At 52.8% G+C, this 14,632-nt stretch overlaps 1 protein-coding gene across 4 annotated transcripts in view; it reads right to left on the reverse strand.

The window, feature by feature from the left end:
• The window catches only part of ABTB3 (ankyrin repeat and BTB domain containing 3), a 364,832-nt gene that overhangs the window by 47,881 nt on the left and 302,319 nt on the right, over window positions 1–14,632 (reverse strand). For all 4 annotated transcript variants that reach the window (XM_058673531.1, XM_058673530.1, XM_058673529.1 and 1 more), the window contains one exon: window positions 6,860–7,012. In XM_058673531.1, coding sequence (XP_058529514.1) covers window positions 6,860–7,012 — 153 coding nt within the window. The remainder of the gene's footprint in view (window positions 1–6,859; window positions 7,013–14,632) is intronic.

A 14,632-nucleotide genomic window follows, 5' to 3' on the forward strand; every position in this document is an offset into this window, starting at 1 on the left:
TTTAGCTCCTCCCACCATGGCCTCACCTATGCGGATGTAGCCATTACGGATGTTCACCTGCTTGGACATGGTCCCAAGCATCAGTCAATGCTGGCTTTCAAAAATCTCAGACATTAGGGGACACAGGAAGCCCATGCCACATATATGGAGACACTATGGAGTCACAGGGGTGAGGAGGGTGGCTTCCCAGCCAGTCTGCCTTGACTTTGTGTCTTCCTGAACCTGGAAGGCTGTCTGTCCCAGGAGTGCAAGAGATTCACTGGACTCCAGATGGGCTACACCCCAGGTCTGGGTTCATACACTACTGCTGGCTGCCATGCAAGTCTTTATCTTGCCACTGGCTTGTTTCTGGCAAGCAGGAAGAGCTGACTTTCATGGTCCAGACCATAGGGCCTAAGAGTGAAGCTGATCATGGCATGTTACTATGGTGCAAGCCCTGTGCTAAATAGCTTTACTGGTGATTTCATTCAGTCTTGCTCATGACCTCAGAAGGTGGGAGTACTATTGTCCTTGTTTTACAGATTTGGGAAGGGAGGCCTAGAGAAGTGAGATACTTGTCTTAGGTCACACAGTGAGAAAGTGGTCCAGCTGGGATTTGAACCCAGGTCTTCAGGCTGCAGGGTCCCTAACTCCAACCCTCTGCTTCCTCTCTAAGCAGATGCCAGTGTGGGGACTTCAATTCCCTGGCAGACCTGTTCTGCTGGAGGGGGCTGATGAAGACTCACATTGGAAAAGACTCACCAACACCTTCAAAGCCAAGTCCACTGGGACTTCTCCCGCCTTGCCTGTACGCATGTGCGTTTTGTGAGGGGCGTCCTTGGCTGCATACGCTCCTCAGCTGGAAACCTCACAGGTAGCCGTCAGTACAAATACAAGAGTGAGGAGACAGGCAGCCTGCATGGGAGACAGGCTCCAACAGCCCTGCCTGGCTATCTCCCACCTCTGACCTCACCCTGTGTTAGCTGTGTTACGGCTTATGTTCCCTAAAAATATTGGCTTCAAGTTGCAAGCCCTGCTACCCATGAGCATGGGGTCTGACTGCTGTCCTTGTATGAAGGTGGAAATTTGTGAACAGACATGGAAGGAAGACAGCAGTGTGACGACGGAAGGAGGGACTGGAATGACATGGCCCTAAGCCAAAGAATGCCCAGGGCTGCTTAGAGCCAAAAGGAGCCTTTCCACCAGCTTGGGAGGGAGGACCACCCTGCTTACACCTTGGTTTGCATTTCTTCTGGCCTCCAGAATGCAGAAACAATGAATGTGCAGTGTTTTTAAGGCGCTTAGTTGGGCATGGGTTGTTGCAACATCCCTGGGAAACCTGGCAGCCCAGTTCCGGCATTTTTCATCCAGCCTTCCTCAGACAGCCCCAGCTTGTACAGCAAACAGCAGCCAGGCCCACACCTTCTCCACTGTTGCACCTGTTTCACTTGAGAACACCCAGGCCAGTTTCTTTATTGTGATAAAATATACATAACACAGAATGTATCATTTTACTCATGTCTCCTGGAGCAGTTCTGGGCATTCAGCAACTCCCCACCACCAACCTCTGCCAGAACCTCTGTTACCCATTAGACCCCCTTCTCCCAGCCACCAGGGACATGGCGTACTGTCAGCCACATTTGTCATCACATCCTGCCACTCCCCCTGCCTCTCTGGCCCTGCTGCTTTGCCTTCAGCCCAGCTGCCTGGACTATTCAGCTGCAGGCCTGCTCGCCAACCCCAGCTTGGCTTGGCTCATCTTCCACACGGCCACAGCCCCTCCCTCCAACAACAGGAATCTGACGATCTGAAACCGATTCCCTTCTGAAACCGATTCCCTGCTTAAAAATCGTGACAGCCTCCTCCCTCCCCCAGGCCACAGTTCAAGTTCTTTGGCAAGCTATAAAACATCCCTTCTGGGATGAATTCAGCCTTGCTTGTGCCCCATCCAGTGGTGACTTTGTTGGGCAGGGGCCGGGCAGGGTGGAGGGGGGAGGAGACACTGCCTGTCTCCTCCAGCTGAGGTCAGCACTGCCCGTCATCAGAGCAGTCCCCATGGTTTTCTGAAACTGCCTGGGGACCTCTCTGTGTGCTCCTACCCATCAAGTGCACATTAGGGCAGCCGTGTGGCAGGTGTGCTGCGTGTGCTAAGAGTGAGGCTGTCTCACTAACTTGGCCCCTTGAGCAGGCTCTGTGTCCTGTCCCTGACCCTGGGAGGGGAGGGCAGCTGGGCCCCAGAGCGGTTCCCCTGGGATCAAGGCAGGGGCACTTTCTTGGTTTTTCAGAAGGCACTAATGTACTGACACCAGCATGAGGGAGGCAGAGGCTCCAACTGGGTCACAGCGGGCCTGCAGCGTGGACTCGGATGTGTGTGGGGTGAGGGAGGGGCTGTTGGCAGAGTATCTGTGGGGCAGCTACGGGACGTGTCCAGGGCTGTAGGAGGACAAGGGCACCCAAGGAGAGAGGACAGAGCAGCTCCTGATCTGGGAGGAGCTGAGGAGCTTTCCAGAACCCCGCAGAGCCGGGTACAGGTGCTTCGGTTCTGTGGGGGATCTTCCAGCGGAGAGGAGCAGCAAGAGGCAACCTGAGGACGGAATTCAGGGGTCTTCACAGACTTGCTCAAGACCCATGGCTGGTTAGACACAGCTCCGGATCCTCTCTGCCCTCCACCCCAGTTTCCTCCATAAGCCCCCAGCTCCACTGGATACCAGGAATTGCTTTAAGATTCTGGTCAAACTGGCCCCTTCCCGTCAAGGTCCTGAGGTGAGTCCCTGGTCTTCTCTGCCCCCTCCATTTCTCTGTCTCTGCTGTGGTGCTCAGCTCTCAGCCTCCCTCCTGCTCACGGTCCACCGATGTTGACTGCCTGCCTGTTCCCAGGACAATTTGGTACCTATGGATTCTGAGAAGGGAAAGATGGCACCGTTTCCCTCCCTCCCCTGCCCACTGCAGACTCCACAGCCCTGGACTCAACCAACTGTGCAGCAAACATATTCGGAAATGAAAACTGCACCTGTACCGAGCAGGTACCGACTTCTTCCCTTGTAAATGGTATCTTCAACATACATCCCACATCCCAGGAAGCAGTTGACACTCCCATCTGCAGAGAGGCTAAGCCAAGCTCCGTGAGATGATGGGGTGGGGTGGGCGGGGGGAGGTGACTTGCTTAAGGTCACCTGGTGGAAAGCAGCCAACCTGATTGATAAGAACTGTTAAGGATTAGGAACATAGTAGGTGCTCGATAAATACAACAAAAGTACGAGGCCAAGAACGCAGCAATGCAAGGCTCCCAGGTTCCATTCTGAGACTCTTTGCAGGTTATTACTTTTAAGCTTTTCTATTCTCAGCTTAAGATCTGGTTTGAAGTAGCTGCCAAAAGATCATTCATTCTAAGCAGTGAGCTCCTGCTTTTAACGGCCCCCAAATCCAGTGGACACATTTACCAGCTAAGAGAGGACTGGGGAGTACCCCTTGCTAGGCAGATAACCCATCCCTTACCACAAGGAAAACAAGGAAAATTTCCCCTCGTGTTTCTCAGTTGACAAGGAAGAAAATAGGAACCTGCCAAGAGATGCTCACTTTTCTTTCTTTCTCTTCCACTACCTCCCTTCCTCCCAGCCCTTCACCTCCCCAAGGACAAGAATACAAAGCAGGGCTGGGTGAATTGCCCAGGTTTAGATTACCTGATACTTTAATTAAGGAAGAATAAATGGGTCACCTCTGACAGCTTAGGAAGTACGGAGGCTCCGCCTGTGCTTCTATTGAATTCCCCATCACCATGGTGAGCTGCACAGTCGCCGAGCCAAAGACAAAGCCAAGTTCTGGCCAAGGTCACCGAAAACCGGCAGCAGCACCAGCTGCAGACCCGTGGAGTCTTCACCTCTGCCCGGCTCCAGCATCCACGCCGGCCGCCTCCCGCCAGGCGACCTCCGCCAGCTGGTGGGTGATTATGTGCGCTAACAGTGCTGACACTCTGGCGGCTGCCGACACCAACTCCCCAAGTGTGTCTGGGTGCCCAGGTTCTGCACCTTGCCAGAGCTGGATATTAAAGAGGGAAGCTCAGCTCTGACTATGCCAGAAGTCAGAACCCACCCGGCATCTTCTAGGATGAACATCTGGGAGAGGAGGTATGGGGGCGGGGAGGGGAAACAAGGAGATGGTACATTTGCTTCCTCTTGCTCAGTTCTCCATCCTAAACTAGCTGTGTCTCTGAGCAGCTGTGTAACCTTGGACAAATTCTACAAACCCAATGAGCCTCAGCCTTCTTGTCTGAAAATGGGATCGCAGAGTCTGCCTTGCCCAGCTGTTGGGTGCATCGAAGGGCCTCTTGGTGTAGGGTATAGAGCCTCCATTTTGCTTCATGTCTGGATGAACACAACTTCGGGGGTCCTGTCACCTGGAGGCAGTGACATCTACTTGATGTCACTTGGAACAAGACTGGAAATTGCACACAGGGAAGTTTCTGTGTATTGACAGACTGAAGCATAGGTGTCCTTTCCAGAAAACTCGCTTATCTGCTCAAGCACTCTCAATTTTTATAGTCAGTGGAACCTGGAAACCTAACACGTATTACTTAGGAAAGCTAATGGGATATTTTAATTTTTTCTTTGAAAACCATTTCCAGATCTGATGACCATATAGCTGGAATCATCAATGAGTATATAGTTTATTCCAATTCCCAACTGGGAGACAAACAAATCGAAGAGATGTGTGACCAGAGCCAGCCCAGGGGCTCAACCAGCAGGGGTTTCCTTTCTAAGTATTAGCAGTTTGGCTTCCACGCCTCCAATACTCTGTCCTTAATGCAGGGCCAGAGCCTCTGCCTGGACAGATGTCAAGATGGAAACCCTCAGCGTGGCTGTCAGACTGGCACGCACCTGTTCCCTAGCCATGCTCTCTGCTGGATGAGTGACATGGTGGCCCTTGGGCTCACAAACACTCCAGGGGGTGGTGAACAGACAAGGAGGAAGGCCACCAGGGTCCCCTGGGAAGGCCTGTCTGGAGTGGAGGACCAAGAAGCCACACACTCGATATGTGGATCCTGCTTGCCTCCCAACACTTGCGTGATGTGGGGCCTCGAGCATCACCTCTGGAAAATGAGGTGGCTACTTTTCTGGATCACAGTGCTTGTTTCCTGGCCTCCCCAGATGAAAAAGCAATGTTTGCTGTGGAGTCTTTGTTGTATCAGGGGTGGGAGAGACGTGGGGGTTGTGGCTAGAAAGGACCACTTCGTGGCACATCTTTGCTTCTTGCATTGCCTGTGCTGAAGCTTCCTGTTCACAACCCCCAACTTCAGGGAGAGAGAGCGGCACTGCAGTGAATCCCTCCATGTTACTGTGGGAAAAGGATGCTCCAGAAGGTGAACCAGGTCCCCCGCGGTGGCATAACCAGTTAACCACAGTATTAGCATTTGCAGTGAGGCCTCAGGATGCTGGAGGCCAGGTTCCTGACCCGTAAGCTACATGGTCTCCTGGGAACAGGACCAACCAGGGAACATTCTGAGGATATGCGTCATCTTCTTTTCTCTCCAGCCCAGCAGTGCCAGGCTGAGGTTGGGGCCACTGGGCAGCAGGGTACAGTGGGTACAGGTGGCCCCTAGGAAGCAGGAGGTGGCACAGTGTGGTGGGCAGTGGCCAGGCTGTACAGGGTGAGCCACGGGGAGTCTCTGGCCCGTCATCTGCACCTACCACATGCCCTGCTAACAGACTCTGCTCTGTAACCCGGGAAGATGACATGTGTTCCTGAGTCCTTGCTGCAGGGGGTAACCAGCACGCAGCAGGTGCTTGGGAAACAGTGTCCCTCCCCATCCCGCATCTCCCTGACACCTGCTGCTGTCCTGGGTAACAGGGGGAGGTGCAGTGGCCTAGCCAGGAGGAACAACTTAGAGAAAAACCTGGAGGCAGCGAAGCCCATGATTAGAACTCACATCTGGATACCCCCCATCTCCTAGCCCTGTGTCCCTGGGCACGTCCCTCTCCCTTCTGCTCTTTCCCCTGTTGCCTTCTTTGCAGGGACAGAAGAGCAGTGGCCACTCCGCAGGGGTTTGAGAATATATGGGGAAGTCATCTGAGTCAAGCACTCAGGGTGGTACCCAGCCTCCAGAGAAAGCCAGCACTGAGGACTGCACTCAGCTCCTGTGTTGCACTTGGGCACAGAGGCAAGCTCTGGGTAGGCAGTGGGCCACCTTTTATACCGGACACTCGCCCCCTGCCCACCCCACTGTGTGCAGGTGGTGTACAGGAATCTGGCCTTGGGAACTTGGGAGAGAGAATGGATTATCAGCAGGTAGAAGCAGAGCGAGCAAGGCATGAGGAGAGCCTGGGTGCCTGCGCGCGAGTGAACACACACACACACACACACACACACACACACACACACACATACATGCTGCTGTATTTCCCTGTCTTTGCTGTCTATAGCCACGTAACGCCTCTCCTGACTGGGCAGCTTTACTTCGCTTGCTTTGGATGTTAAAAGACCCAGGGTCTGGGGTCCCCAAGCACCACGTGACTCACTTTCTCGGGGGCAGGTCTGGGTTCAGGCATGAGCAGTGCCAGGGCTAGGTAAGGGGCCCTGTACCCTCCTTGCATAGCTAGACAGCGATTTCACTGCCGCCAAGCTTGCTTGTAAACCAGGAGGAGAGCGAGGGCCAGGAGGGAGAGCGCGCGAGGGAGAGCCATAAGGGCGGGGGGCCGGGGGCCGGGGGGCTGAGGGTCGCGTGATGTGTTGCTATCTATCCCCGGAGCTCCCGCCCTACGAAGTAGCTGAGCAGCCTGGCTCCCCAGGGCTCCCTGCGGGACTCTCGAGGCACTGGCCGCTGCCGGTCCGGCTCCTCCCCCCGCCCCACCACCACCCCAGGCGCGCGCACACGCGAGACCCCTACCTGAGCTGGCGCGGTTCGCAGTCCACGCCGGGCAGCAGCAGCCGGGCAGCCTGGCGCACGTCGTCGCTGTCCATGGAGAAGCTGCGGCGGTGGCCGGCGTGAGCCACGGCCACCCGGATCCATTCCATCAACGGCGGCAGCACGAGGAAGGGCCTGCAGTGGGAGGAGGGACGCGGGGACCCGCGGTTAGGGCAGCCATGGTGTCAGGGGCTGCCTGCCGGCCCGGCCCCTCCTCCCGACGTGGCTCAGCGGGGCGGATACCGCGCCAAGCCCCCTCCCCCGCCCCCCAAGCCACCTGCACCCAGCCCTGCTACTCCCTGGAGCCCCTGCCTCTGAATTCCCGCGCAGGGGGAGAGCCTTTGGAGACATCCGGACCCCACGGGAGAGCCTGGGGCGGGTGCTCTGGGCTCTTTGGGTCTCAGTTTCCCCATCTGTATAAGGGGGATAATGTGCCTAGGAGAGGGCACGCTGTCACTGCTGTGTGAATGGGATCCCTCCTTGCAGCGATCATGTGAACACCAAGGAGATGAGTCACTTAAAGCACCAAGCACAGACAGGGTCTGGAGCCAACCGAACGCCCGTGATGGCCCGGCTCTTCCTGCTCCTGGGCTCAGGGATCCTGGGTCCAATCCCACCCCCAGCTGCTCCCCGTCAGCTTTTGGAAGTGACCCAGGCCTCAGCTCTGCCCAAGCATGGTGCTGCCAAAAGACTGAGTGCCTGGAAAAGGGACTGAGAGCGTCAGCCCAGGAGTAGCCAGCACAGCTGGGCTCTGGGGCTGTGTGGTTCCATTTGGGACCCTGTGGGAACCACAGGCAGCTCAGCTGCTAACGGGATCTGGGTGGGGGTTCCAGCTTGCAAACTTGCAAGGTTGAGATGCTTGCCCCATCTCCCTTTTTCTTCCAGACACTGTGAGCTGGGTCCTCAAAGGAGCAGTCCCTGGGGTGGCACATTGGGAGCAGGGCATTTTTGAAGGACTCTTCTGGAGACTTGACCCCTGTTCTGGGATTCTGACTGAGTTGGTGCAGAGTACTGCCGGGCACAGGTAGCTTTTGACACCTCCGGCCCCTGTGAGTTGAATGTGCATCAGATCAGGCTGGAAGACTTGCTCAAAATGCAGGGGTCTGGGCCCCTAGCTCCCAGAGTTTCTAGTTTAGTGGATCAGGGGAGGCGTCCAGAAACTTGCATTTTAAAAAAATCATTTATTTGAAAGGCAAAGTGACAGAGATGCAGAGAGACAATCTTCCACCTGCTGGTTCACTTCCTAAATGATCACAACGTGCTGGATCAGGCCTGGAACTCCATCTTGGTCTCCTACATGGGTGGCAGGGGCCCAAGTACTTAGGCCATCCTCAGCTGCCTTCTCAGTCATATTAACAGGGAGCTGGATTGGAAGCAGAGCAGCCCGAGACACAAACTGGGTCTGAAACTGTATGCTAGTGTCACAGGTGCAGCTTAACTCACTGTACCACAGTGCTGGACTCTAGAACTTGCATTTTTACATTGAAGTCTAAAATGGGTGCTGCTGGTCTTGGGATGACACTCAAAAGAATTTTCTGTCCTAAAGCAACTGTCAGAGGGACTGGGAATTAGCCTGGCTTAGTCGGGAGGGGAGGTGTCAAAATGCAGATTCCCTGGATACATTTCCCTCCAGATTCCCTGGTCACATGGCGTTCAAGGCTATCATTGCGACAGGGGGCCACTACGATGAAGGGGGGGCAGGGAGTCACCGTTAGAGAACGCACTAGGCAAACATAATAGGCTCCTTACTATTCAGCAGCGCCCAGGCCACTGGGAGGCTAAGGGGTGTGTCAGGTGTGCTAGTTAGGGCGGTGAAGGTATGCCGTATGGTCCAGGGGCCTCTCTTGTCTCCCCTCACTGTGGAACTGGAGAGGAGGGTGGTCATTAGATGGTGTACCCTCAGGGAATTCAGGTGGTGCGAGCTTCCCACAGTTTTGGGGTGCAGGTCCAGTTTTCCCAGAGTCAGTGACTTCCAACAGATTAGCCTGTTCATTCACCTCAATTAACCCCATCCATGACCTCGTCCAAGTGCCTGTGATCAACCTAACAGCCAGCTATGTGTGTGCTCATTTCACAGATCAGGAAGATGATATTTACTGAGGTTAAGAATCACAAGGCTATGACCTCCCAAGTCGGACTCTAGGTATTAGATTAGGTAGGCCACGCGCTTTCAGCCCAGGAGATAACAACGCTCTCATCCTACTTCCCAGTATGTACCTGCTACCCTCCCTGGGGAGTCGATCTGGCTTTGCATCCTACATGTTCACTCCTGGTCGTGCAGCTCCACTTCCTGCCTGTAAGGCCGGTGGCCCTTTAACAACCCACTCCCAACACACCCTGCCAATCTACTCCCCCAATCAGCATTTCACCTGTAACTGCACCCCACATAGCCCTCACCCTAGAGGCCCCCCACCGGCCTTGCACACACCCTATGGAATATGCTGCTTGGCTCACCTCTCTTGCTGCAGCCCCAGGACGGTGCCCGGTGGCCTGCAGGACTTAGCAACTATGTGGTCACAACACAAACTCTGACTTACCAATCTCTTACTGAGACACTAATAGTATGGAGCATCTGAGCCCACAGACCCGTTGCAGCAGAGTCCCCAGGTGCGTCTGCCTGAAACGGCCTGCTGGCTAGGCTGTCTCACTTTTCCATTCTTTCCATCAATGACATAGAATCGGGCACTCAATATACACGCCCTGAGTTGGAATTGAATTGGATTCCGTGGTCTCAGGTGAGCAGGGCTCATTCTTGTCGCTGTGTCACCACCATGGCTGGAAACTGGCCTCTCCTCCTCCCCCCGCTCCCCCACCAGTGCTCTGAGCTTCTCTGAGGTGCCCTCCCCCTTGCCTTCCCTGGGCTGGGTGGCCCCTGAGCACAGCTCCCCAAGCCCCATCTCCAGCATGGGGGCTGGGTTTCTATCCCACAGCTACCCTTCGACTCCTGCCTTTTATGCTCCATGCCCAGCAAGGCCCAAGGCACGAGCAGCGCCTGATGAATCCCAAAGAGAAGCAGAAGGAAGAGCTGCTGCCTTCAAAATAAAACCTTTACTGAGACAGCTGGCATGCTTTGGAATAAGAAATCTTGAACCCCCAGGAGTCCGGCTTCCTCTGGAATTTTCTATGCACCTCTTCTCTCCTTTCAACACTGCCTTCTCTTCGTCATCTTAACCTCAATAGTTCATAAGCTCATGAATTCTTTGCTAGCAACTCATTAAAAAAGCCTTCTTACCTTGTCTATTCGGGGGGTGGGGGTGTGAAACAGCATTATTGTGATTTTTTTGGTGGGGAGCTGGAGATGGGGAGAGAATTCTGAGGTTTTGAGTTAAGGAGGAAGTGGAGAAGGCCAGGACCAGAACATGTTGCATTCTCCCCATGCATATTTTAGGAAAACAGCACTCTGCTCCCTAGTATTTTTTTTTTCTCAACTTGCATGTAGTGACCAGGGCTCTGGTGGAGTGATTCTTAGGCTGTTGGGTCTCAGCCTCAAAGCAGGAGTTTGTTAAGATTACAAAGGTCAGGGCCAGCATAGTGGGTTAAGCTTCTGTACACAGTACTGGCATCCCATATATGTGCTGATTTGAGTTCTCTGCTTATAGAATGGGAAAGCAGCAGATGATGGTCCAAGTTCTTGAGGCCCCCACACCCCTGTGGGAGACCTGGAAGAAGCTCCTGGCTCTTGACTTCAGATCGGAATGGCTCAGCCCTAGCTGTTGCGGGCACTTGGGGAGTGAAAGATGGATGAAAGGTGGATCTCTCTCTCTCTCTTTCTCCTTCTCTCTGTGACTCTGCATTTCAAATAAAAACAAAATATCTTTTTAAAATAAAAGATCACAAAGGTCCTCATTTCACACCCAGAGGTTTGGGTTCAATAGACCTTGGGATGGGGCCTGGGCATCTGCATACATTCCTGCAGGACTTCAGGGCAAGCCACCTTCATTCATCCCTGACCCCATGACAGAGATGAACACACAAAGCAGTCTATTGCAACAGGGCAGCCATCCCCTAACCCTGCACCACGGCTGAGGAGGGCTCCTGGGTGGAACTGAAGGTTCTAGAAGGGGAGAGGAAACCTAGATGGGCTTCCTGGACAATTGAGTCAGCTCCAGGAAGTCTGCAAGGCCAGACTCATGTATGGGGATGGCAGACAGACAGAGCTGGAAATGGGGATGAGAAAGCTGGAGAGAAGTGAGCCTCAGGGACTGGGGAGCTGGGTACCAAATGAGATGGGATGTGGGAAGATCCTGGTTCGGGATCCCAGCCTGGCTCTGCCAGTGAATCACTGTAGGACTCTGCACCACCCTCCTCCCCCATGTTGTCGCCATCTCACCACTGGGTGACACGGCCCATGGCAGAGGACAGCGACTTTTTTTTTTTTATATAAAGGGGCCAAACATGTTAGGCTTCAGGTGGTCTTTGTGGCAACTACTCAGCTTGGCCACAGAAACATAAAAGCAGTCGTGGGATGTTAGGAGATGAATAACCTTGGCTGTGTGCTGATAAAAAATCCACACGAGTTCCCAGCCACCTTCTGTGACCACCTCATTGACATTTCAATTTTAGTTTATACACAACATATAACGTACATAACATGTTATACATAACATCATATCATCTTAAATTAAGGCAAACATGTGGTATTTAACCTTTTGTGATTGGCTCATTTCCCTTAGCATTATGGTTTCCAGTTTGGCCCATTTGGCCACAAAGAACTGCATTTTGTTTTTTTTTAATAGCTGAGTAGTATTCCATGGAGTAGATGAACCATAGCTTTCTTATCCAATCCTCTGTTGATGGGCATTTTGGTTGCTTCCATGTTTTTGCAATTACTGATTGTGCTGCTATGAGCATAGGAGTGCATGTTGGTTTCTCATAAAACAAGTGTTCTAGATATATTCCTAGGAGTGCTATTGCTGGATCATACGGTATGTTGATTTTGAGTTGTTTGAATATTCTCCATACTGATTTCCATAGAGGCTGTACCAGCCTGCAGCCCCACCAGCAGTGGAGTAGGGATCCCTTTTCCCCGCAACCTCGCCAACAAGTGTTGTTGGTGCTTTTATTCATGTGGGCCAGTCTTACTGGCGTTAGGTGGTACCTCATTGATGTTTTAATTTGGATTTCCCTTATTGCCAGGGAACTTGAGCATTTACTTTTAACATATTGGTTACTCATTACTATGTCAATTAATTCCATAATGATGTAAATTTTTGCTGATGGTATGTTGGAGCTTTCAATTGACTGGGATGATTCTCTGCTGGCTCTGTCTTCAGACCAGAGAGGGTATACCTAAGAAACCGTTGAACTTGACGGGACAATAAGATGCTGGACTCTATGTTTGGTATACGCTTGCAAAGGGGGAATCTCAACTGAACTTGAGCTGTGGTTATGCAACAAGGTGGAGAAATCCACCATGGTGGGAGGGTTTGCGGAGGGGTGGGGAGAACCCAAGTATCTATGTAACTGTGTCACATAATACAATGTAATTAATGAAGTTAAATAATAAATAATTAAAAAAAAATCCACACGATTAGCAGGGAGGTCCTAGCTAGCTGACACGGGCCTGCCTGGTGCCTTACAATACTGTTGTTCCTTAAATCTGTTAGAATAGCTGCCGGTTGTGTGGTGGCAAAGGGGAGTGTGGGGAGAAGACCATAGACGTCCTAGTGATGGGGACACACAGAGGCCACGGTTGGGTCTGGGGGATGTTGAATTGCACTTAGAGCAAGGATCTTACAAGACGAAAGGCAAGATTTAGCCAGGAGTTCACACTGATAAAATGTCGGCTATCAATGCCACATATTAACCAACCATTCTTTAGGCAGCACCTGCATTCCAGGCCCTCTTCCAGAGTCTGGGATACAGAGAGCTACCAGTCTCACTGGGGAGTTAGACAAGAAACATAGAAATGGGGCTGGGGCCCGGCGGCGTGGCCTAGCGGCTAAAGTCCTCGCCTTGAACGCCCCGGGATCCCATATGGGCGCCGGTTCTAATCCCGGCAGCTCCACTTCCCATCCAGCTCCCTGCTTGTGGCCTGGGAAAGCAGTTGAGGACAGCCCAATGCATTGGGACCCTGCACCCGTGTGGGAGACCCGGAAGAGGTTCCAGGTTCCCGGCTTCGGATCGGCGCGCATCGGCCCCTTGCGGCTCACTTGGGGAGTGAAACATCGGACGGAAGATCTTCCTCTCTGTCTCTCCTCCTCTGTGTATATCTGACTGTAATAAAATGAATAAATCTTTAAAAAAAAAAAAGAAAAGAAAAGAAATGGGGCTGGTGGGGTGGTATAGGGGGTTAAACTTCTGCTTGCAACATCAGCTTCCTATACTGTTCCCAGTTGTTCTAAGGCCTGGTTGCTCTGGTTCTGGTCCAGCTCCCTGCTAAATGCAACCAGGGATGCAACAGAGGATGGACCAAGTACTTGGGGCCCTGCTATCCACGTGTGAGGTCAGGATGGAGCTCTGGGTTCCTGTGTGGCGCTTTGGGGAGTGAATTCACAGATAGAAGGTCGGTCTCTCTCTCTCTCTCTCTCTCTCTCTCTCTCTCAAATACATAGATAATTTTTCTTTTTTAAAGAAACACAGAGGGCTTGGTACAGTAGCCTAGTGGCTAAAGTCTTCACCTTGTAAGAGCTGGGATCCTATATGGATGCCGGTTAGTGTCCTAGAAGCCCTGCTTCCCCTCCAGCTCCCTGCTTGTGGCCTGGGAAAGCAGTCGAGGATGGCCCAAAGTCTTGGGACCCTGTACCTGCATGGGAGATCTGGAACAGGCTCTGGGCTCCTGGCTTCAGACTGGTTCAGCTCCAGCCATTGTGGTTGCTTGGGGAGTGAATCAATGGATGGAAAAATTTCCTCTCTGTCTCTCCTCCTCTCTGTATATCTAAGTTTCCAATAAAAATAAAATAAATCTTAAAAAAAAAAAAGAAACACAGAAACCCATGCATAAGAAAGCAATCACAAATTGTGCTCAGTGGTTCAGTGTTGGGATGCCAGGAAAGAGAATACACAGGGTTAAGCCTAGGGTGCTTGGAAGGCCTCTCTAAGGAGGTGCCAAAGCCTCAAAGCTGAATAGGAGTCAGTCACATATGTATGCAGGGGAAGAAACATTCCAGGCAATGGGGGCAGACTGTGCAAAGGCACTGGGCAGATAAGACCTTTCCCTTTTCTTGTCAAAGTCTTGCAGAGCTATAATCTTTTAATTGTCCCTCTCCACATTGAAGAGCTAGAAGAGGTGGGATGGTCAGGACACGCGTGAGGAGGGTTACCGAAGCTCCCCAGAGATATCAATTAGATCTGATTCCCTGAAACCTGAGAATGTTGATGGCAAGAGATTCTGCTACCGCGAACAAGAATCCAGGGAAGGGAGGGTCATCCCTGATTCTCCAGGTGGCCCATGAGTGCGGTGGGTCCTTAAAAGAGGGAGATGGATGCAGATCTGGGATAGAAGCACACGACACCAAAGCAAGCTGGCTGTCAAGATGGGGGAGGGAGCCAGGAGTTGAGAGATGCGAGGAAGGCAGCTCAGGAGAGGGATTCTCTGCAAGCCTTCAGAAGCACGCACCTGCCCAAGCCTGGGTTGTGCCCAGCGCCCCCTAGCTGTGCCCTTCTGTATCTGCAGTGTGGGAGTAGGATGACTTGAGTACTGTTCTCCCCAAGCAGCTGCATGGCGGCTTGAAGTCACAGGAAGTCAAAGCAGCTGCAAAGTCAGGGAACTGATGAGGTTGCTGGGGTGTGGGAGGAGGGTAGAGCAAGGATGCC

Source organism: Ochotona princeps, chromosome 15 (assembly GCF_030435755.1).
Source record: "Ochotona princeps isolate mOchPri1 chromosome 15, mOchPri1.hap1, whole genome shotgun sequence".
Taxonomy (NCBI): Eukaryota; Metazoa; Chordata; class Mammalia; order Lagomorpha; family Ochotonidae; genus Ochotona; species Ochotona princeps.